This window comes from Parus major, chromosome 11, assembly GCF_001522545.3.
Source record: "Parus major isolate Abel chromosome 11, Parus_major1.1, whole genome shotgun sequence".
Lineage (NCBI taxonomy): Eukaryota > Metazoa > Chordata > Aves > Passeriformes > Paridae > Parus > Parus major.
In genome coordinates this window covers 7555343-7577567 of record NC_031780.1, presented here as the reverse complement: position 1 = coordinate 7577567, position 22225 = coordinate 7555343, and the positions used below count along the sequence as shown (strand labels likewise).

Genomic DNA, 22225 nt, shown 5'->3' with positions numbered 1-22225 from the left:
CCGCGGAGCCTCGCGCGGGGGGCGCGGGGGGCGGTCGGGCACCCACGGCCCCGCTTGGGGACGCGGCACGGGACACACACGCCCCGAGACCCGGCCGTGTTCGCTTGGGGACATTTTGCAGGGACATGGCACAGAGGTCCCTCCACCGGGGATTGTGGGTGGCACCCCTTTGCGCTGGGACACTGCACGGAGCCTTTGCGTGGGGGCACGGCACGGCTGCTTTCCCTTGGGACACGGCACCGCGTGGGGACACGGCGTGGTCCTCCCGGCACCGGGACGCGCTGCTGGGGACACAGATGGGGGCCCTTCTGTGCTGGGATATGGCACGGACACAAAGCACCCTCCTTCGCAAGGGGGCACGCTGTGGAAGATGTGGCACAAGGACATGCTATGGTCTCCTTCCACAGCGTGGGGGCATGGCAGAGCCCCCTTCGCAGGGGTGTAGGGACAGGACACCTCTGTGTGGGGACCCAGCATGAGGTGGCTTGGCCGTTTCACCAGCCCCGTCCCCCAGCGTTCCTCGGCTGAGGCCGGACTAACTCACCGCTGGAATAACGGGGCTGGGTTCATCCCCCTCCTTCCCTGGAAATCCCCTGAGGGTGTCATCAGGGAAGCCCTGGTAGCCCTGCCCCAAGCGGGACACAGGCATACACGGCTCCACGGCCACCCACAGTACTTTGACCACCCGAGGCTCACGCGGGACTGTCTCTTCCCTGCCACCCCCGGGGCTGGGAGCGGGTGTCCTGCCTGGGGGCTGCAGCCGGGGCTCTCTTCCCCCAGATTCCCTCTTGCAGTCCGGGGGTGCTCCTGCACCCCTGCAAACACATCCCTGCCAACACCCTGTGACGGCCCCGGGACCTGCTGCCTCCCTGCCACCAGCTGGAGAGGAGAAGCCAGCGGGGACTGCCGGGAAGGGGGACTAACCCCCCATCCATGGCAGGGAACAACTGCCCGGGGCTACCGGAGAGCAGCCAGTGCCCGGAGCCTACACCTGTCCCTTGTCCCCATACCATCCACGCCACTGCCCTGGAGGCTCCCGGTGAGCCCCAGCCATGTAGGCACAGCCTGGGGCTCCACTGACGGCCACCATCAACATGCAGCAGGGCTACGCTGCCGTCCTATGTGAGTACAGCTGGGGGACAGGGGGGATGGTCTCGGGAGTCACCTCAGTGGTGTCCCTGGCGGGGCTGATGCCGCTGGGTTTGGCTGCCCAGGTGTCCTGGCTGTGCTGGGGCTGGAGGCTGCGGCGCCGGGCGAATGCGAGCTCACCCGCCTGCTCCAGGACAAGTTGCAGTACGAGATGCGCCTGCAGTACATGGTAAGCCCAGCTTTGGGAGGTGGGAGGGACACGTGACATTGCAAGGCCCCGATTTGGTCCAGGGGGTACATGGTGGGGGGCAGCACCCACTGCTCTACATTGGCTGGGTGCCGCGTGCTGTGTTTTTTACCAGGGATGATTTGTGCCAAATTGTGCCCAGAGCTACTTCTGCTGGGGGCTGACCACATCAAAGGGCTTTTGCACCAGCTCCCCAGTGTCATGCTGAGGCTGGCAAGGATGTGCCCATTACTTTGCCCTATGCCAGCCCCCATGCTCTTCCTTGCCTTTCCAGAAACACTACTTTCCCATCGACTACACAGTCCAGGTCCAGTATGAAGAGGTGCTGAGGCCATCCAACATCACCCGCCTGGTAAGATGGTGGCAGGGGAGAGTCCCATGATGGGAGCACTCCAGGGACCCATGGGGGCTGCATGGCTCTCACCCTTTTGCCCTTTAGCGCAACGGGACAGTGTCGGAGGCAGCACTGCGGTACCTCTGGTTCCATGTCAGCTCCCAGGCAGTGCTGCGGATCCGTGAGGTGCTGCCAGAGAAGCACCCATCCTGGAAGTACACCCAGGAACTCTGCCAGCTCTTTGATGCCCTGGGCGAGGAGTACAGCAAGTACCGGCAGGTGAGGATCCCCCCTGGCACCCCGGCCTGGCCTCACGTCACGCACTCGTGTGCTGGGAGGACACACACTGAGCCATGAGCACCTGGGAGGGCACAGCACGGCCATGGATATTTTCCCTGCGTGTGGGTTCTGTGGAAGGACTGAGTACAAGGAGAGAATTTGGGAGCAGGGTTCGGGGCCGTGAGGCAGTGCATAAAAGAAGTTGCACATCTGGCATTGGTGGTTCAGTGGTAGAATTCTCGCCTGCCACGCGGGAGGCCCGGGTTCGATTCCCGGCCAATGCAACCGCTGCTTTTTTTCCTTTTTTTTTCTTGCCTGCAACCCGTCCCCCTTGGGGGATAGGTAGACCTGGAAACAACGGGACTGTCACACAACCCGACCTCCGTCATGGGGTGGCACTACCACAGCCGGCAGTTGCAGGGGATCAGGCAGAAGATGCCCAAGAATTTTTCCCTGTTTTCCCGGTGATGGTCCTGCCTCTCTGCCCAAGCCTCTGCTGCCTCGAGGGAGCTGCTGAGCCCCGAGGCAGCTGCATCTGGGTGCTGGATGTGGGTGGCCTGTCACGGCTGGGTCGCCAATGTGAACCCAAAGCGTGATGTTGTCCTGTGCCACGGGGCAGGTTCTGCAGCCCCTCTGAGGAGAGAGCGAGCTTTGCTGGGTTGTTTGATGAGAGGTTAACTGTGCAGGCTGCTGAGAGCCCCTCCTTGCTGTAGGTGATGTGGGGCAGCGGGAAGAGGCGTTCCCATGTGCTGGAGCCGCGGTCTCCGAGCTGTGTTGGGGTGCTCTGTGAGGGTGTTCAGAGGTGTCAGGGCCTGTCCCGGTGCTCGCAGGCGGCTGGGTTTGGGAGTGTGGGGGAGGGCTGGGATGTTGTGCACATCTGGCATTGGTGGTTCAGTGGTAGAATTCTCGCCTGCCACGCGGGAGGCCCGGGTTCGATTCCCGGCCAATGCAACAGCTGTATCCTTTTGCACCCTGCTGTCCTTTCTTTGGCTGTTGCCAGCGTGCTCAGGGAATAGCGGAAGTGCTCTCGTGGGTGTTCCCTTTGGCATCTTTGTAGATGTGCTCCCTCTGCATCTCCCCGAGTGGCTGACTCTGTACTATGTGTGGGTGCTCAGGCCCTGAGGGTGGCAGCAGCAGCTCTGTCTGCATTGAGTATCCTTGGCTTGGTGGCACCAGGGAGCAATAAGAGAAGATGGTTTGGTGAATGACCAGCTCGTTTGGGTGGCAGGGAGGAACACAGGCTCAATGACAGCAAGGTGTGCTATGTTGGTGGCAGTGAAGGTCCCTGGTTTAGGAGCAGTGGGAGGTGCTGGTTCCTGTCAAGGATGCCCAGGCCATGGAGGCAGATGGCACCTGTGGGCAGTTCCACATCTGACATATGTAGTTCACTGGGACAATTGTGCTCCCCCTCTTAAAAGCCAGGGTTTTGTTCCTTGTCGGTGCAGCCCAGTGTCCTGCCTTTCAACTCTGCAGCTCCCAGCCCCTCCACCTGATGGGCTCCATGCAGCCTTGGGTTGCTTGTGGCTGGGAGGTGCTGCTGAACCCCAAGGCAGAGGTGTTTGGCTGCTGGATGTGGGTGGCCTGTCACAGCTGTGTCACCACTGTGAACCTGAAGTGTGGCTGGGTCATCTGGTACCACGGGGCAGGTTCTGTAGCCCCTCTGAGGAGAGAGGGACCTTTGCTTAGTTGTCACCAGAGGGTTAACTCTGAAGACTGCTGACAGCCCCTTCTTATTGATGAGGCAGCAGAGGAGACGCTTCCATGGGCTGGAGCCGGGGTCTCAGAGCTGTGTCTTGGGGTCCCCTCTGTGTGTGTCTGTGGTGTGTTCACCAGCAGCAGTGCCTGCCCACGCTGCACTCACTCTGCTGGATTTGGGACGGTGGGGCCGTGTGGGAAGGGTGAGGATGCTCTTCACATCTGGCATTGGTGGTTCAGTGGTAGAATTCTCGCCTGCCACGCGGGAGGCCCGGGTTCGATTCCCGGCCAATGCAGTGAATGCATTTTTTTTTTGCACCCAGTCTCTGGGGGGACCACGGGGACTGTCCTGGGGTGCCTGGAGGGATGGCACACCCTGCGTGGATGTGAGGAGTGTCATTGTCGGTGGAACAAAGCCAGGGCACCTTGGTGACCCCCGGGGGACTTGGTGCCTTATGGGCAGTTACTGTCCATGTCTCACTGACAGTGAGGGTTTCTCGTTTGGTGGCAGTGACAAAGGGCTTTGTCTCGGTGGCAGTGAGGCCTAGGGCAATCGGGCAATGGGTCTGGGAGGTGCTGCCCCATCCAAGAGGCAGCTGCATTTGGGTACTGAATGTGGGTGGCCTGTCACACCAAAGTGTGTCTGGGTTGTCCTGTGCCACGGGGCAGGTTCTGCAGCCCCTCCGAGGAGAGAGCGAGCTTTGCTGGGTTGTTTGATGAGAGGTTAACTGTGCAGGCTGCCCCACATCACCTACCCTTGCTGTAGGTGATGTGGGGCAGCGGGAAGAGGCGTTCCCATGTGCTGGAGCCGCGGTCTCCGAGCTGTGTTGGGGTGCTCTGTGAGGATGTTCAGAGGTGTCAGGGCCTGTCCCGGTGCTCGCAGGCGGCTGGGTTTGGGAGTGTGGGGGAGGGCTGGGATGTTGTGCACATCTGGCATTGGTGGTTCAGTGGTAGAATTCTCGCCTGCCACGCGGGAGGCCCGGGTTCGATTCCCGGCCAATGCAACAGCTGTATCCTTTTGCACCCTGCTGTCTCCTGGGGGACCTTGGTGACATCCTGGTGGTCTGTCCCTGCAGACAGATGTGGAGACAGTGGTGGCCGATCTGGTGAAGTTGATCCACAGCGCGGGCGCTGAGAGCCGGAGCAAGGCTGTGCGCCCCAAGGCACTTCTGGACAACTGCCTCAAGGTCATGCGGATGCTCTATGGGGTGCCCTGTGAGTTTGGGGTTTGGGTGGGTGGTCTGACCTGAGGGAACTCAGATGCCACTCAGGGGGACCCTGTCCCACGCCATGGCACCTCTTCCCTCTGTTCAGGTCGGTGGGAGTCCACCTAACGCTGTGGAAGACCCCTCACTCGACACCTCCTTGCCCTGGAGCCTCGGATGCTGCCTCTGCTCTGCTCCTCCCACAGCCCTGTGGGGGGTTCCCAAGGAAGATGCAAAGGTGGGACAAATGCCACTCCTTCCAGGACCAAACACAACCCCTTCCAGAACTGTGGGACTGTTTATGGCTGTCAGGTCTTGTCCATCTGAAACGTCTGGCACCCTTTGCATGGGTGTGGGGTCAGACACAGCCCCCCATGGCAGGAATCTGTTGGGGGGACACATAGCCCGCCCTGCCACAGGGCAGGTGAGGGCATCACCCTGTTTCTCTTGATTTGTATTTCTTCCTCAGCTTTCATTAAACACCAGTTAATTCTCTAGCATTGCAGCTCAGCTTCCGACTGGGTCCCGGGAGCCTCCAGCCTTACCCGAAATAAAGGACCAGCAAACAGAGCCTCCACTGCCTCCTCTTTTGGGGTGCCAGCCACCTCCCTCACCGCTGTGGGGGAGAGACTCCCTCTGATAAAGGGACCCCTGCCAAGCTGCCTCAGTCAGCCCCAGCTGCTTCCCCTGCAAGGAAACATCTGGATTTGTTTGTTGTGCTTGGTGGCATGGTGCAGGCGGCACACTGGAGGGGCTGGGGCTGCCTGGCTGCCGCCCTCTTTACAGCTTAGTTAATTACCTTCATCAGCTATTAGAGACCTGAACTGGTGTATTTGTGGCTTAGGCTCATGAGCCCATGGGCACTGCAGCATGAGTGAAGGAACATCTTCCTCCTGCTCCTCCTCCCCCTCCTCCTCCTCCCCCCTTTCCTTCCTCCCTTCATGCCTGGTGATAATTCCTGCTGATATAAAACCCACGCAGAGCTGATATAAAACCCGCCAGTAATGATCCACTGCTTGATAAGAGCTTTAACTAGAAGAACCCTCTCTCCCATCCCTGCTGGCTTTAACAGAGCCCCTGTGTGGTCCAGGTACCCACCTGGGGCTGCCTTAGCCCTTGGGTTAAGGAAGCCCCTACCTCCAACTCCCTTGTGTCAAGTGTGGGAATGATCCTTCATCCTCCTCCAGTGTGGGAAAACTGAAGTTGTCCCTGCAAAATGACCCCTGCCCAGCTTCCCAGAGCATCCCCACAGCAACAGGCTTGCCAAAACCCTGCGTGTCCAGCCCACTTGAGACATTGTGCATTTTCTTCTCATCCCTCTTTTGAGAAATGGCTTCAGAAGTGTCAGCTGAGAGCCTCTACAGGAATGTACTCGCAGGATTGAGAATGGGAGCCTGTTTACAGTATCTCCTGGTGTACCATGAGGGATGGTTTTAGGGAGGGTCAGCCCAAGATGCCCTGCCCAGGTCTCAAAAGACATCTTTAGGTGTGTGCTGAGATTGGGAGATCTGCTGTGAAACCGCCCAGCTGCTGGAATAGGAAGAACCTTTTCTGGCCTTGAATCAAAAGAAAAATGCCTGGCAGCATCCTTGGGGTGGGCATGGAAAGGCCAGCTGGTTTTGGGGTGGGCAGACTCAGCAGGACAAGGGCTGAGTTTGGGGGCTGTCTGCGATGTTCCCCTAAGCAGTATGACTTAAGGCCCTAGAGTGAGGATACCCAGGGGGTCTCAGTCTCCAGCCCCAGGGAATGCCTTGGATTCGGGACCACACTTGGAGCACCCTTCCTTATGCTGCCCTGGCCCAAATCATCATCCCAGACCAGGGGGCAGCGAATCCAACTCTCATTCTCCAGACTGTGCATCCCTGTTTCTATTCCTCTGCCCATCCCTCCCCCTGCCCCCCATCAGAGTGAGCCTGGAAATGGCAATTAATTCACTTTAATTAATTATTTAAGCTCAGTGGGCAGATGCTGCTCTCACCAGGGCAGCCTCTGCCCTCTCCAGTCCCAGAGGGTGCCATTGCTGGTGGCTGAGAGCTGGGCCAGCAGCTGCAGGACACCCCTCACGCTCTCCTCCAGTGTCACTGGGCCCTGTCGCACACAAGGGCAAGGGAAAAAGTGAGCCAAGATTCTCCACCCCAACACCCCCAATCCCACCCATGGGATGGTGGAATGCCAGCTTCGGCTGGGTTGGTTTGGGAGCAGCTGGAGATGCTCCAGCAGTCAAAGGATGTGGCTTTGCACAAATTGATTCTCCCTCATTTGAGTCCTGTAAGGACAGAGGTTAATTTTTTCATTTCTAATTAAAAAGTGACTCATTTGTCAGCCAGAGCAGGGTAAGGGACAGCCAAGTGCAGGACCGGGGTGCCCTCTGCTGACACACAATCAGGATGGGAAAGGAAATAAAAAATAGGAAAGAAATTGGGTGGTTTGAGGGGAGAGTTTGGAATTATCCCTTTGCTGTGGTGGCATAGCCACTGTGGGGCCAAGGGACTGCACAGATGTGGGTGCCCAGGGAAGGGATGTCCATAGTCAAGGATGCCTCAGGAAAGGATGTTCATGGGAAAGGGATTTCCATGGGAAGAAATGCCCTGTGAACTGGTGCCCGTGGGAAGGGATGTCTGTGGCAAGGGATTTGTGAAAGGATGAACCCTGGGAAGGGATGTTCATGGGAGGGGGTGGCCTTGGGAGGGGATTCTCCTGGGAAAGGATGCCCCCAGGAATGGATACCTATGGGACCTTGCTGAGCTAGGATGGCCATGCACTCCTGTCACTCACCATCCCCTGTTCCAAGGGAGGTGTCACATGTCCAGGATCCACAGACACGCAGAGGATCCCTCTGTTCCCGTACTCCAGGGCCAGGCACTTGGTAAGCATGTTCAGAGCAGCCTGGGAGGACCAATTCCCCTCCTCATCATGATCTGGCAATGCCATGGCCAGTGGTGGGGGAGATCCCAGAGGAGGTGACTCCCAAATTCCTCCCCATCCTCCCAGTGGCAATACCTTGCTGCAGCGGTAGCAGATGTCCTGCCTCTCTTCCCAAGCCTCTGCAACCTCGATGGAGCCCAGGATGCTGGAGATGTTGATGATGGCAGCTCTGCTGCAGCTCATCTCACGCTGTCCTTCGGCCTCAGCCGCCTCCTTCAGCAGGGGCAGGAAGGCCTGCAGGGGATGGGATCTTGGGCATCACCATCCTCTTCCTCCCTGTTCCCAGTGTTTGGGGCAGGGGTTGCCTGTGTCCTCACCTGGCTTGTCTGCAGGGGCCCGATGGTGTTGGTGGTGTAGACGAGGCTCATGTTCTCTGCTGTCTCAGTGGCCAAGGTGCTGCGGCGCGTGGTGCCGGTGTTGTTAATCAGGAGGTTGAGGCCAGCACTTCCCACCTCCTCCCTCACCTTCCTGACTGCTTCCTTGATGCTGTTGGGATCTGTCACATCTGCAAGGGGACAGGAGGGCTGGGGGACAGGCTGGTGACTGTGACCCTGGCAAGATGCTGTAGGACATGGCAGGAGGCGACTCCCAGCCACTGAGCATCCTCCTGGTCCCATCAGTGACCTGGCTGAGCTAAGCCAAACCAAAGGACCCACCTGCTTGGTGGCATTTCCTGGAGCCACCCACGATCATCGCAATTAAATCCTGAGAAGCTTCATCCCTTTCCCGCCCCAGCACTTACCTAGAGGCAGGATCATGACGTTGGGAAAGCCCAAAGCCACCTCATTGACAGCCTAGGTGGAGAAAGCGGGGGACGGGGGTCACGTGGGGAAGCTGACTGGAGGTGACGCCAGCACCGTGCCGGGGTGGGAAGAGGGTGGCCCCTCATGTCACAGCCAACAGGTTACAACAAGACCCAGTGGGAGCCATCTGGGGCGAGTTGCTGCTTCTCTGCACCTGGCTGAGCTTCAAAGCTCTCAGCAGCGATGCCCCCGGCACAGGGGCTGCCAGCAACCCCCCCCCTGCACTCCCCATCATGCACATACCTGCGCCAAGAGACGCCAAAAAAATTAAATACATACATATTTAATAGATACATAGGTATTTTTAATATTTAATACACATATATGTATTTTTGTTTTACATATATATGTACATACATACACGTGTATTTTTCCATGCCATTCATCGTGCAGGATGCTGGCACTCAGCCTCCCAATTCCAGGTGGGATTGTGCCATCCCCAGGCACCAATCCCAGAGATTACTCCCTCCCGTCCCCCCCCCGCCCCCACTCCGCTGCCCTCCCTACCTTGCCCTGGGGGTCCAGGCAAGCAGCGAAGAGGTGCCGGGGTGGGCTGGACTGCTCCAGCAGCCCCTTCAGCAGCGCCAGGCCCAGCCCCCCATCGCAGCTGGTCAGCAGGACACTGCCCACGCTGAGCCCCTCCATCCCCACTGCTCTCCCCAGCCGGTTGTGCTGCCCAGCGAGGTTTGGCAATCGGCCTCGATAATCCGGGAGGTGGCAACGCTGCGGGTGCTGCTGGGATGGGTGGAGGTGGGGGGAACCGCCTGCACCCCCTCTTCTGGAGGGGATGGGGCAGCAGGATGTTCTTCTGCATCCCAGGGTCACCCATCACCTTGACCACGGGGTTGTTGCATTCCTCCATACCCCAAAACACACACCCCCTCAAGCCATGGGAACCCCAAAGGGGTGATGGTACCTTCCCACCTGTTCCCCATTACTGGGGTGACCCAGAGAACCAGAACATCCATAGGAGCACAGGCAAGGCTATTAATTACAGTACAACCTTTATTAATACTGGAATCTTCACAGTGCATTCGTTACTTGTAGCAGTGACTATGGAAAACGGGGGAGGGGGGAAAGAGGGTAATTACCACCAGAAAAAAAATAATAATAAAAAAAAAAAAAGAAAAATAAAGACGGAATGAAAGAAAATGTGGCAGAGGGACAGGGAGAAGGGAAGCGGCGGCAGAGGTGGGAACACGAGGGGAAAAATAAATTAAAAAAAAAAAAGAATAAAGACCAAGTTAACAACAGCACCAGAAAAGTTACTTCAGTCGAAAGACAGGTCAGTTTTTTTTCTTTTCCAAAGAATTTTTGTTTTCTGTACAAAATAAGAGACGACCCCCCCCCCCCTCCCTCAAACCCAAACATTTGTCACTTGGCCTCAGTGGTTCTGGGCAGGAGAAGGGGAAAGGGGAAGAACTAAATTGTTATTCCTAAGGGGGAGGGCTGAGGGGCTGCGATGCGACAGACAGCGGGGCGGCGGGGGCTATGTACAGCGGGGGGCCGGGGGGTTGTGCTTTCCTCCAGCCGCCGGCAGAAATCAGCTGCTTTGCTTGGGGGTCTGAGCCAAACCTCCTGTGCCTGGAGCCACCTCTGAGCAGACTCTGCACAGGGTCTGTGGGTGCTGAGGGAGACTGAGGGGGTTTGCAGGGGGGTCCCAAGTGATCCTTGTGAGGGGGGGCAAAGTGGAGGTTCAGCATCCTCAGTCCCTGCACCTTGGTGTCCCTCCTAGACAGAGGGGATTGCAGTGCCTTTACCCGCAGCCCCCCACCCTCTCACATGTCCCCCACTTCTTCTTCCCCCTCCTCCACCCCCAGCCCATTGCTTCTGCCCCCTGGAATGAGGCAGAGCTGTGCTGGCCCCAAGCAGGCAGCTGGGGGGAATGGGGCCGGGGCCCCTCACTCCTGGTGCTCTGGGTGCTCCATGGCTGCCACAGCCCTGCTGGCACCGTCCTCTCCTGCTGCAGCTGGGGCCACCCGCCTGCGCCCGGGGCAAGAAAACAGGGGAGAGGGAAAGAGAGAGGGGAAAAGGAAAAGAGAAACAAAGGGAAAGAGGTGAAAAAAAGGAAAGGAAGAAAGAGGAAAATAGAAGGCAGGAGAAAAAGAGTTAAAAAGGAAAAGAAAAAAAGGAGAGGAAAAGAAGAAAAATGGGAAAATGAAGAAAATAAGAAAAGAGAAGGAAAAGTGACATAGAAGAACAAAAGAAAAAAGCCAAAAGAAAAAAGCAGAAAAAAGAGGAAAAAGAAGAGGAGAAAAGGAGAAAAAGAGGAGGAGAGCCAAACAGAGAGTAAGTGAAGGAGGGATGTAGGGAGAAGGCAGGTCAGGAGGAGACAGAGGGGCAGGAAGCAGGGGGCACCAGGGAGGGATAGGGCAGCGGGTGCCGGCGGGTGGGGGTCCCGGGAGGTGCAGTGGCTGCCCCCGGGGGTCCATTGGCCACGGCGGGCACGTCCCCTCTGGCTGGGGCATCATCACGATATCCGCGGGGCCGACCTGTCATTGGTGACGGTCCTGCGCAGGCGCACCCCACGCCGGATGGCCACCAGCATGTCTTCGGCCGGGGGGTCCATGGAGGCCGCGGGGGGCGGCGCGGGGGTCTCCTCGCTGGGGCCGGACCCCACGAGGGCGGTGGGGAAGGGGAACTGGCCTTCCCCCAGGGCATGGGCTCCGGCCACCAGCTCCCCGATCTTCTCCACCAAACTGTGCCGGTTGGCAGCCAGCTGTTGGTCCTCCTCTTCCTCAGCGGAGAGGTGCTGGCCCGCCCCGGGGTAGACAGAGATCTCCATGGCACCGCCACCCCAGGCAGTGTTGGGAAGGCTCAGCCGCTTGGGCGAAGCTTTGGCAAAATCCAGGGGGTTCGGAGAGGCATCATCAGCATAGAAGACGCACTCTTCACTGCCCACCCGCGTAGGGCCGGCGTAGCCAGGGGAGTCGGGCACCGTGGGGGTCTTCACGGGGACGATGGGGGGTCGGATGGGGATGGGGCCAGCATTGGAGAGCGTACGGCGGACCGAGGGCTTGGTGGAGGGCGTGCGGCGGATGGTGGCCACCCCCGGGGTGGTGCCGGCCGGTAGGTTGGTGCCGGTGGGCAGCCCGGCGGTGGAGGCAGGACGCTTGGTCTGGATCATCCGCCGGTAGTTCTGGGCGATGTTGCTGTTGCGTGGGATGGTGGAGGACTTGTCGAAATCACTCTGGGGGTCGCACTCCACGTCACCGTTCACCGAGTAGCAGTCATAGTCGGAGCCTGGGGAGGGAGCAGCACCATCAGTGTGGCTGGGGGACAGCGGGTAGCCGAGCCCAACCATGCCATCAGAGCCAGCCCCAGCCACCTCCATCACAGCACAACAACCAAACTGAACTGCCACGACTGTCACACAACCACTACTGTCCCAATCATTGCTGGCACAACACGCTCACCAACAACCCCAAATATCCCTCTGGAAGGAAACCACAATCACCCCAACCATCACACTGAAATCACAACCAAACCCAACTGTCACCATCACAACCACCCCAACCACAGCCATCACAACGTGATCAGAGCCAATCTCCACTGTCACCACCACATGCTCGTCATAACTGGCTCAGCCGTCATCATACCAACATCATGACAAACGTGGTAATTTGATCTCCAGCTACCAACTCACCTACCATCTCCACCTGTACTCAGCCTCTGCACACAGACACATCACCACAAATCATAACCTGTTACAGCACTTCCTGGCACAACTGCACCCACTGAGTCCCAGCAAACACCCAAATAACCAGGAAAAGATGTAGTTATTTGTGGCACCCCACCAGCCCCTACAAAGTATGATCACAGCCTGATGCTACGATACCCAGAGCACACAAATGTGCCCCAGGACCACCAAAACCTCTGCTGTGCCCTTCCCCACCCTAAGTGCCGTTACAGGTGGTCCCAGGTCCCTCCAGTGCCAGTACCTTGGGAAGGGATGGTGTCCTCAGAGCAGGAGGGGGTGGTGGTCTGCGTGCTGTAGCCACTGGAGTACTGCAGTGAGTCCCGGCTGCTCTTCTGGTGCTCCAAGCTCAGCCCACGGGTCAAGACCATGGCCAGGTCACTGGCGGCAGGGGACACCTCCTCCCCATGCTGCTGGGGCAAGGGGCACTGTCAGCACCCTGGTTCCTCCTTTGGGAGTCCCCAGGAGCCCCCCCACCTCTGTGCCCTCCCTGCTGCAGCCGGTACCTTGGCAGCGATTGTAGCTGGCGACATCCGGGGCCTGGGAGCATCCTCGCCACCGATGCCAGGGTACCCTCCAGCAGGAGAGCCCATCTCGGATTCCCGCAGGTGCTCCACGCGGTCCTTGCGCCGCTGCAGGGTAGGGACCACCGGCTGGTCATAGGGGCTGGCCTTGGACCAGTCCTGCAACGGGCAAGGCATGTGGTTCATGCTGGTGACACTGGGACCAGGAGTGTGGCAGGAGGGGTCTCAAGCTGATGTCCCCCGTGTCAAGTCACAGGTGCTGCTCAGGATGCTCTGCCCCATGCAGGAAGGGAGGGGAGGGTCCAGGGGTTGAACCCCATGAATTGAGGAGGGAGCCACGTGTGAAATGCAACCCTGGTGGGATGGCAAGGACTAACCGAGGTGGGGGAGCTGCACTCGCTAACTGACTGGCAGGTTTCGGATGCCTCTGAGGACGCCGAGCTGGAGGACTTCTGCTGTGCCGTGACGAGCCGAGAGCCGGGAGGTGAGAGAAGAGGCAGTTAGCAAGCAAAGCCAGAGCCATGACCCCAGTTAGAGCAGCACCCACAGCTCCCCTGGCTGAATGAGGTCCCCAGCCCTCCTCCCCTCTGGCGGTGGATGCAGGATGGCGAGCAGGATGTGACCTAGGTAGTGGGGTCAAGGACTGGGATGATGCACTGCCCCAACCCTTCCTCCTTCTCACCCCAAGCCATGCAAAGCCAACAGGTATTTTGGGGAGTGAGGACCTTGCTGGGTTGGTGATGCCAGGTTAGCATGCACAGGCAGGAGTAAGAACTCCCTGGGGATCCTGGAGCATCCCTGGCACTGGGGATGGCGCAGCATGAAAGGGAAGCTTTGCTCCGTGCTGCCTGGTGGGTGGCTGGCACAAACTGGGTATTACGGGGCTGTGGTGATTGGAAGACACCCTGTTCTACTGGCACAGGGAGAGGGATACCTGTGCCCCATCCCTGGGGGAATTCATGGATGGGGTTTCTCTGCCATGTGGCTCAGGATGCCCCCAAATATGGCAGGCACCCTCAATATTGCCAGTATTTATTTCCCATGATGCCAACACAGGTGGAAATACTTCTGAGGGTGGGTCACATCACCTCTGCACTGGACTGTTGTGTTGCACCCAGCACCACCCACCCATTCTATGGAAGAGGAAACTGAGGCATGGAGGTCAGCAGCACGGACCACCCTCCCTGTACCTGGCTGGTGATGTCCGAGGGCATGGGGGAAGGTGGTTTGGAATAAGCGGCGTCCTGGGAGATGAAGCCGGAGTCGTGGGAGGAGACGCTGGAGAGGCGGGTGGCGGCGGCGGGGGGCTGCGCCAGGCTGCGGTAGCGATAGGTGGAACTGGGTGAGCAGGTCTGAGCCCCGCCGGGCCACGCCATGCCACCCTTGGCACTGCTAACGCTGCTGGGGGGGCGCCGGGGGGACGGGGACACGCCGGTGGGGAGGACAAAGGAAGGAAAAGAGAATTTAAGATGGAGGTTTGGAGGTGGCAGGATGGCCAGCGCCCTGCCACGCATCCCAACCTGGGGAAACTGAGGCACGTAGTCCTCCTGGAGGTGTCCCTCTGCCTCCTGGGGTGGGCCTGTGGCAGGGAACAGGCTGGGGGACGCAACAGAGGTGGTATGCTTGCGCCCAGACAACCATGCACAGCACACATCGTCCCCAGAAGCCGAAGGACAGGGCACGTGTCGGGCCCCCATAGGTCCACCAGGCCTGCCCAGTGTGCCAAGACCAATTCCTCCATATTAATGGGAGCTGCTTGCCCATATGGACATGAGAAGGTGGACATGCACCTTGTGAGCACTCCCAAAGGCCGTAAGCATCATTAACCCACTGAGGTTAATGAAGAGGGCTGGATTTCCTGGCTGTGGTTGGGTGTGGAGCACACCTCACCATACCTGCACATGCTGGACTTGCGGGAGCTGGAGCTGCTGGGTGAGGATGGAGGCGTCTGGTAGGACCAGCTGTAGTCAGAGCCCTTCAGATCCTTGATCACCTGCAGAAAAGATGGGATCTAAGTCCTCCCAAAGATGCTCCCCTACTCCCCTGACCCCTGGCTTGACCCTACTCACCTGCTCACTAGCGGGGGGCAACTTGTGGGGCTCAGCGGTGAGCACCACCAGGTCCTCAATGATGCCCTGCAGGTGGGTGATCTCTCCCAGCATGGTGAGCTCCCCATTCTGAGGATGGACAAGGGAGACCATCAGCATCCACTGGGTGGAAGGAACAACCCTTGATCCTCCCAGCCCCCACACTCACCACCACGGGCTGCAGGAAGGTGATGAAGGTGCAGAAGCGGCCCCGCTCCTCGATGAGGGCTTTGCGGACCGCCTGCTTCTCTGTCTCCTCCAGCAGCAGGTACATGTCATTGACGTCCTGCAGTGCATTGTCCAGCTGGGGCTGCAGATCCCCCTTCCCTGTGAGATGGGGCACTGTCAGTGCTGGGCTCCCCTGACACTCTCCCCAGTCTGCTGGCGGTGCTACTGCCAAGCTGAGGCCATTCCCCCAGCTTAGGGACATCACCCCATCCTCACATTCCAGCAGATACCAAAGGTCTCCCACTGTGCCCATATCCCTGGAAGGTCCAGGAACACCCTCGCCCCACAGCAGCCTTAGGAAGGGGGCTCCTCTGCCACCCCATCCCCATCCCTGGCACTTGGGACCAGAGGACCCCTTGGGCTGCCACATGGTGGGGCTGGCATTGCCCCAGGATATGGGGTGCAGGCTAAGCTAAGCTAAAAGCGGGGCGAGGGTGGGAACAGGGAGCGGATGGATGGACGGACAGACAGACAGAGGCTGGGGAGACTGGGGGGAGTAGATGAGGAAGCAGAGAGGGGGCCGGTGGTGGGGGGCAGCGGTTCACTTACCAAGTAGCTCTACAGGAAGGATGTGGAGGGGAGGGAAGAGAGAAGGAGACAGAGAAAACGTGTGAAAAGAGGCCGAAGGCTGGGGCGCATGCCCCGCCTCCCCGCCACCCCCGGGGCCATGCCAGCACCTCCCTTTCTACAGGGGGGCAGCAGGACCCCCCTAGTGCCCACCCCCCTGTTGGCAATGCCACAGCCGGGATACCGGCCCTGGCTGGGGGTGCTTCGGAGGGGCTGGTGGGGGCACCCCCCAGGAGACCCCCTCTCACCTTTGCGAGCCTTTTTCTGGAGCTTGAGGGTGTCAGAGGACTTCTTCTTGATCTCATGGCGTGCTCGCTTGTACTCTGGGGGTGCAGAAGTGCTGTCAGAGGGCTCCCCTGCCCAGCAGTGCAGCCACCCTGCACGGATCCATCCCGTACCCCCCATACCTTTCGCATGGTCCTTGTCCAGCTGGTTGGCAGTTTTCTTCCAGTCCTCAATCCTGTCCTGCAAAGGGTTTATCAGGCTCTCCATGAGGGCGCTGGAGCAGGGAAGAGAGAAACAGAGAGTGTGAGAGAGCGCCGGTGCCAGGGGGAAGCCATTCCCCCATCCCATGCCCAGCCAACATCCAGCATCCCTTTCTTCAGCAAGGAATGAGCCTGGCCAGGCCGTGGTAGTGATGCCTGAGGGTTTGGAGGCAAAGCTGATCCCGGTCCTGCTTACTTGGTGAACTGCCGGAGCTTGGCCTCGATGCTGCGGTGCCGCATGCACATCCGGGTCAGCGCCGAGCCGATGTCCCTTGTGGCACCTGGTGGGGAGCAAAGCGCTGCTGACAAGGGGCAGGGACACCCCACACCAGTCCCAGCCCAGTTTGTACAGTGGGAGCAGGGCTGTTTGTGACAGGGATGATCAGTGCTGGGATGCACTGGGCACTGGGGACACCTCAGGCAGGGGGTGGCTTGTTTTTTCCCCAGATAAATCCACAAAATAAAAAAAATCATCATCCACTAACTAATACATGAAACTCTAAATATCTCTCTTACAGGCTTTGGAATTAGAACCCACTCCCATTTTTTCCTGGTTTCTTAAATTTGGCACTGGGGAGCCAGGGCAGGGATGAGGTACCCTGGCTTAGTTCCAGGCAGTCAGCTCTGTCCCACACTTCCAGGCACAATCCCGGGTGGATAAAAAGGGAATCCAAACTCCTCGGGGGGGATATTTGCCAGACAGCAGGAGCATCCTTTTTAGGTGAAACCGCCGTTAACTCTGAAGCCTAAGGATGGCCACATGGTGGCAGTGCTGCTGGCAAATCCCAGGAAAAACGGCACTCAAAAATCCTTGGGTGCAAACTAAGGAGTGACATTCAGCCTTTCTCTCCCTGAAAAAAGCCTCCAAAAACACCTCCCACCCTTTCGCAGGAGTTTTGGATGCCCCTCAGTCCGCCAGTGCTATGGAAATAGGGGAGCCCATGGGCCAGGGCCTTCTGCACTGGGGTAGTCTCCTAATCCAGCTCCTAATGCTCTTATCCCAGCTCCTGCTGTTTCTAATCCGATTCTCATGCACTGTGTGCAAGGCCAGCAGCCAGCCCCCACCCAGTGCCTCAGTTTCCCCATGCTGCTGCTCTGCCTCCCACCCTCCCAAAAAGCCCTGTAGGTATAGCAGCAGTACAGGGTCACACTGACTCCTGTAGTGCTGGTCCCCAGCTGATCCCAGCACTGCTCCTGTACCTCCTCCTTGTTTTGACTTTCTGGGCTGACAGGGAGTTGGGGGAGCCCTAATCCCCCTGGTGCAGTGGGCTAGTGGGTTTGGAGGCAAAGCTGATCCTGGCTCAAGCTGCTGCCTCCTCCTCCTCCTCGTGTGGCTCCAGATGGCCTGGATGCCGCCGGTCTGCAAACCAGCCCGGGACCATCTGCTTGGCAGAAGCCAAGCGGTGGGAAGTGGCTCCTCACTGCCAGAGGGCACCCGGAGAGGGTCCGGGAATCCTTCCCCCTCATTCCCCAACAGTTATGGGGGACCCTACATGCAGCCTTGGCTCTTAAGTCACCTCCCTGGTGAGTTGGGGTTTGTCCCCAAAACAGTCGAGCTTGGACTCCTGAATCTCCCTCTAGCTAATTCTCCTTCCCTGGAGACCTCCAGAGCAGCTGGGACCCCCCCCGGGGAACTTCCCAGATGGGTGCCAGGGACAAGGAAGGTGGATTGTGCATCCCAGGAGGCAGAGATAGGTGCAGGAGACCATGGCATGGGGCTGAGCCACCCTGAATGTCCCAGCCCCACCAGAAAATGTGGCTAAGCATCCATGGGGCGTGAGGAGCAGCACCCACATGGGTGCCCACCTCCTTCCCCCTCTCCACTCCATCTTCCCAATGCTGCTTCCTAGGGAATGCTCCACCTTGGTGAGAGAGGGAACAGGTTGAACATCTCTCTGTGGATGGTGAAGCTGCTGCTTGAAATCCACCCCAGAAATGTGGGCAGGGGCCACCCCACAGAAGACACTGACCACCTGTCCCCCTGCCCACACAAGCCTGGGGGTTCCCACCCCTAGGAGAGAGGACCCTACCTCGGGTGTTGGTGGCCATGTCGGCCACTTTCTGGAAGGCATCCAGGAAGGCAACTGCGGCCAGCACCGTGGTCCTGAGGTGGAGAGAGAGTGAGGGGGAACTCAGTGGGTGCAGGTCACACTGGGATGTGCCAACAAGGAGGGTGGTCCCCCATGTCCCATCCCCCCCTTTAGCCACTCACCTGAGCTGGGAGTGCAGCTTAGTGGCCTTCGAGTTGAAATCCTCCCATATGGGGTAGGAGCTCTGCAAGGAGGAAGGGCAATGGTGAGAGACAGGGCCCCTCACCCCCTGCACTGCTTCCCAGTCAGGGCAGGTCCCCCTTTCACTGGTCCAGGAGACAGGGCAGCTCAATAGCTTCTCTGATGGCTAATAAAGTCTGAGCCAGATCTTTTCCCTCCTGTTTTTTTCCCTTTCCAGTCTGGCCACCCAAACTTATAGACCACGGAGATCTCAGGATATTCTCTTCCTCATGGGGGGTCAAGCTAGGTTATAGGGTTGGAAATTTGAGGGCATGAAATGAAAAAATCTTTAAGACTCTGGCCAGCAGTAGAGGAGACACCCCCAGCACCCGCAACTTCCCCCCAAAGCACTGATGACCAAGTCCACCATCATGGAGAGCTCCAGTCCCACAGATGGGAGCCCCAGTCCTCACCTCCCCTGAGCCCAAGAACCGACAGGACAGGAGGGGAGGCTGGGGTCTCTGAAGCCGTGGATGGGGCAGTTGTGTGAGGACAGGGACAGGGCACAGGTGCTTGGGAGGCTACTCCAGTGCTGTCCCAGTGAGGCCACTCTGGTGCCATCCCAGCAAGGCCATCTGTGCAAGACCAGTCCCACTGTCCTTGTGGTGAAGTTATTCCAGGGCTGTCCTGGTGCAACCATTCCAGTGAAGTCATCCCAGCGAGGCCATCCCAGAGCTGTGCTGCTGCCACCATCCCAGCGAGGCCATCCCAGTGCCACTGTTTCAACAAGGCTATCTCAGCACTGTTCCAGTGAAACCAGTCCCAGCAGACCATGCTGGTGCAATTCCAGTGAGGACTCTCCTAGTAATGCCAGCTGCAGTGACATCCCAGCAAGGCCATGCTGGTGTCATCACAACAAAGCTGATCCTGATCCACCATACAGCGAGGCTATCCCAGTGTCACCATCCCAGCAAGGCCAGTCCATGTTGTCCTGGTGAGGTTAATCCTGGTGCTGTCTTGACAAGGCCATCCCAGTACCAGCCTTGCATGGCCAGTACCGGTGCCACCATTCCAGTGAAGCTATCCAGGTGCCACCATCCTGGCACGGCCATCCCAATGCTGTTCCAGTGAAGCTGGTCCCAGTGTTACAATCCCAGCAAAGCCATTCCAGTAGGGCCAGTCCTGCTGTCATCATCCTGGTGAAGACATACTGGTGCTGCTATCCTAGCAAGGTCAATCCTGGTCCTGTTGTTCCAGGGACAAAATCCTGGAGCTATCCTGGTGTTGGCATCCAATGGCAGTGACAGGTGTCTGTAAACTCCCCTAGGGCAGCCACCAAGCTGGGACATGTACATCACCACACATCCCCATGGGCACTATGGCTCGGTGGCAGCTTTGGGGACAAGGTTTGCACTGAGGGGGCATGAGATCAGCCCAGCATTGTGTTTTGGGAACATGAAAGCCCTTATTTCCTTATGAGTCAGCAAAGAAAGGGTTTGAGGGTGCCACTTCATGCACCACTTGTGATGGTGAGCCCCTGCTTGTGGGTCCCCAGGGACTGTCATTGCCAGAGGGCTGGGCCACCATTCCTGGGCCATTGTCCCCAGGCCATCTTCCTTGGCCACCCTGGGCAGGGCAAATGAGGCTCCCCTGTAGAAGGGAGCAGGTTGTGATGACCCCAAACCCCTGTGATGCCAGCCATGAGGAAGATGGGGAAGAGGACAATGGGGACAAGGACATGCCAAGGTCATTCAGGGACACCGAGCACGCGAGGAGCAGCAACAGGAATAACGCCAGCTTAGGGACTGTCACCAAGAAAAAAAGTCTCCCCACCACAGACCAAGGGGCGCTGAAAAAGCCATCCACCACCAAAATTAGGTCCCTTTGCTCTGTGACCAGCACAGGGGTCCCAGCCATAGGACCATAAGCACATCACTGTCCTTCAATGCTGGCAGTTCTTCAAGCAGAGAGTTCCTTGTCCCCCAGTGCCCGTGCCAGGACACCCACGTGGCTGGGAGATGGGGACAGCACACCCTCAGGTGCCACTGGCACTCGGCCGGGGCTGTGCAGGGCACGAGCTGAGCCCCAGCTGTAGTGTGGTGGAGTTTTCTTTCTTTTTCATAATTTTTCTTTCATCTTTCCCACCTTCAAATGGTAAGAAACTGAATCCAGCCCGGTCTCCTCGGGTAAGGGGTTCCCAGTCCAACCGCATCCGGATGGTGCTGGGCATGTCACCAGGAGGTGACAGTTCTGTGCTGGCTTATGCCCTCTGAAGCTTCAGCAGGGAAATGGGGAAACTGAGGCAGGGGCTGCCCCCACCTCTCCCCTGGGAGTGTAGGACTCAGCCAGGCTGCCAGGAGAGAGTGGCTGGTATGAAGGCATTTGAGGGAGGGAGCTGATCACCCCAGCAGCCGTTTCCCACCAGCCCTGGATCCCACTGCCCTGGAAAGAGTTGAGATTTTCTCCCTGGAGCCTTTCTGCCAGCCCTGAGCCAGAGTCCGGCTGCAGAGCCACCACCACCCCTCGAAGGGGTTAATCTCCTTCCCAGCAAGGCTTTTATTTTTTTTTTTTTATCCCCCGTCCCCTGCTTTGGCAATGACAGCATTGTCTGGACGGGTCTGCAGCATGAAGGGAGGAAGAGGAGGAGGAGGAGGAAGACAGCTTTTGCGTCCCAAAAATGATTAGGGCTAAACCCCAGTGCTGGAGCTGGCTGAGGGAATTTTGGCCCCCCCAGGATGAAGAAACATGGTTGGTCCCCTCCTCCCCACTCAGCCCCTAGTCAGAAATACCCCCCAGCATTTCAGATTTATTTTTTTGAAATGAAAACAAACAAACAAAAAGGTTTTTTTAAACATGGCCCCATCCTGCTCCCAGGGAGGGTGGAGGCAATATCCTCTTCCCGGGTTAGGAAATGGGATCAAGGAGCTGGGGGACATTTTTGCTTCACTGGTGTCAACCCCACTGGGTCCGGCAGAAATCCAGGCTGGGCATGGGGTGTGGGGGGCAGGGAAAACATGATGCTTGAAATGGGTGGCTATGCCCAGTGTGGGGCCAGTGGTACCTGGTGAGGGGCTGTCATGCCTGGTCTGTGTCACCCGACAAGGGGTGCCAGCACCTGAAGATGGATACAGGGCTGATACAGAGCCCGAATCCCCAGTATGGGCACCAATGCCCAATGCAGGGCCCTGATGCACATTATGGGGTTGATGTGGGGCTCTGGTACCCAGTGCCACGCTCTGACACCCTGTGTGAAACCTCGATGCCCGACATGGTGCTCTGATACCCAGCGAAGGATACCAGGGCAGATATAGGGCTGCAACACCCGGAACGGGGCTCCGATAGCCAGTGATGGATGTGGGGATGATGTGGGGCTGCAATCCCCAGGATGGAGCTCCAATATCCAGCGCTGGATATGGAGATGATGGGGGACTGCGATCTCCAGGGCTCTGATGCCCAGCACAGAGCTCCGATGCCCAGTAAGGGGCTGATGTGGGGCTCTGGCAACGCGTGCCGGGCTCTGACAGCCGATGTGGAACCCTGACACTCGCTGTGGGGCTGATGATCGGGCTCCGACTCCCGATGCTTGGTTCCAGTCACCATCTCGAGGCAGCAGAGCCTCGGTACCTACCGCGGGACCGGCACCGGCGGCGGCAGCGCGGGGGCTGCCTGGGGAAGCCGGGTGATGGGGGAACGGTGCGGGGGAGCGCTGTCACGACAGCAAAACCGGGGTGCGGGGTGGAGGGGGGGAATCCCCTACCTTCATGTCGTTGATGATGGCTTGGAAGAGGCCGCCGAGGGCTCCGCACTCCTTCTCCGCCGTCTCCATCGCGGCGCTGCGGCAGCCCGGGGC

General features: G+C 58.6%; 3 protein-coding genes and 4 non-coding genes across 23 annotated transcripts; 5 read left to right on the top strand and 2 right to left on the bottom strand.

Moving 5' to 3' along the window:
- Positions 1-75: 75 nt before the first annotated feature.
- Positions 76-5420, top strand: IL34 (interleukin 34). The gene is made up of 6 exons (XM_015639524.3): positions 76-1122; positions 1215-1318; positions 1611-1688; positions 1776-1949; positions 4721-4859; positions 4959-5420. Exons 1-6 carry the CDS (start codon positions 1095-1097, stop codon positions 4976-4978), a joined length of 543 nt encoding a protein of 180 aa, XP_015495010.1. The 5' UTR covers positions 76-1094; the 3' UTR covers positions 4979-5420.
- TRNAG-GCC lies at positions 2163-2233 on the top strand. The gene has a single exon. It is a non-coding gene; the product is annotated as a tRNA-Gly (tRNA).
- Positions 2830-2900, top strand: TRNAG-GCC. Its single transcript has one exon. It is a non-coding gene; the product is annotated as a tRNA-Gly (tRNA).
- Positions 3870-3940, top strand: TRNAG-GCC. The gene has a single exon. It is a non-coding gene; the product is annotated as a tRNA-Gly (tRNA).
- Positions 4578-4648, top strand: TRNAG-GCC. Its single transcript has one exon. It is a non-coding gene; the product is annotated as a tRNA-Gly (tRNA).
- A 1384-nt stretch (positions 5421-6804) lies between the features above and the next one.
- LOC107209720 (C-factor-like) lies at positions 6805-10652 on the bottom strand. Its single transcript, XM_015639710.2, has 6 exons — positions 9085-10652; positions 8517-8568; positions 8092-8279; positions 7850-8008; positions 7625-7735; positions 6805-6937 (listed from the first exon to the last, which is right to left on the bottom strand). Exons 1-6 carry the CDS (start codon positions 9220-9222, stop codon positions 6824-6826), a joined length of 762 nt encoding a protein of 253 aa, XP_015495196.1. The 5' UTR covers positions 9223-10652; the 3' UTR covers positions 6805-6823.
- A 155-nt stretch (positions 10653-10807) lies between these two features.
- On the bottom strand, positions 10808-22219 carry MTSS2 (MTSS I-BAR domain containing 2). Of its 17 annotated transcripts, XM_033517217.1 has the most exons (16): positions 22133-22196; positions 18849-19571; positions 18378-18439; positions 18196-18269; positions 16362-16446; positions 16088-16179; positions 15929-16003; positions 15663-15671; positions 15055-15212; positions 14868-14975; positions 14694-14791; positions 13989-14199; positions 13176-13253; positions 12781-12957; positions 12519-12687; positions 10808-11820 (listed from the first exon to the last, which is right to left on the bottom strand). In XM_033517217.1, the coding sequence occupies exons 4-16, from the start codon at positions 18212-18214 to the stop codon at positions 11048-11050; spliced, it is 2052 nt and encodes a 683-aa protein (XP_033373108.1). In that variant the 5' UTR covers positions 18215-18269; positions 18378-18439; positions 18849-19571; positions 22133-22196; the 3' UTR covers positions 10808-11047. The 17 variants fall into 17 exon arrangements, with proteins under 17 accessions (XP_033373108.1, XP_015495879.1, XP_015495880.1 ...); XM_015640393.3 differs by lacking the exon at positions 18849-19571 and having other exon boundaries at positions 22133-22219; XM_015640394.2 differs by lacking the exon at positions 18849-19571 and having other exon boundaries at positions 12519-12684; positions 22133-22219.
- Between the last annotated feature and the right edge of the window lie 6 nt (positions 22220-22225).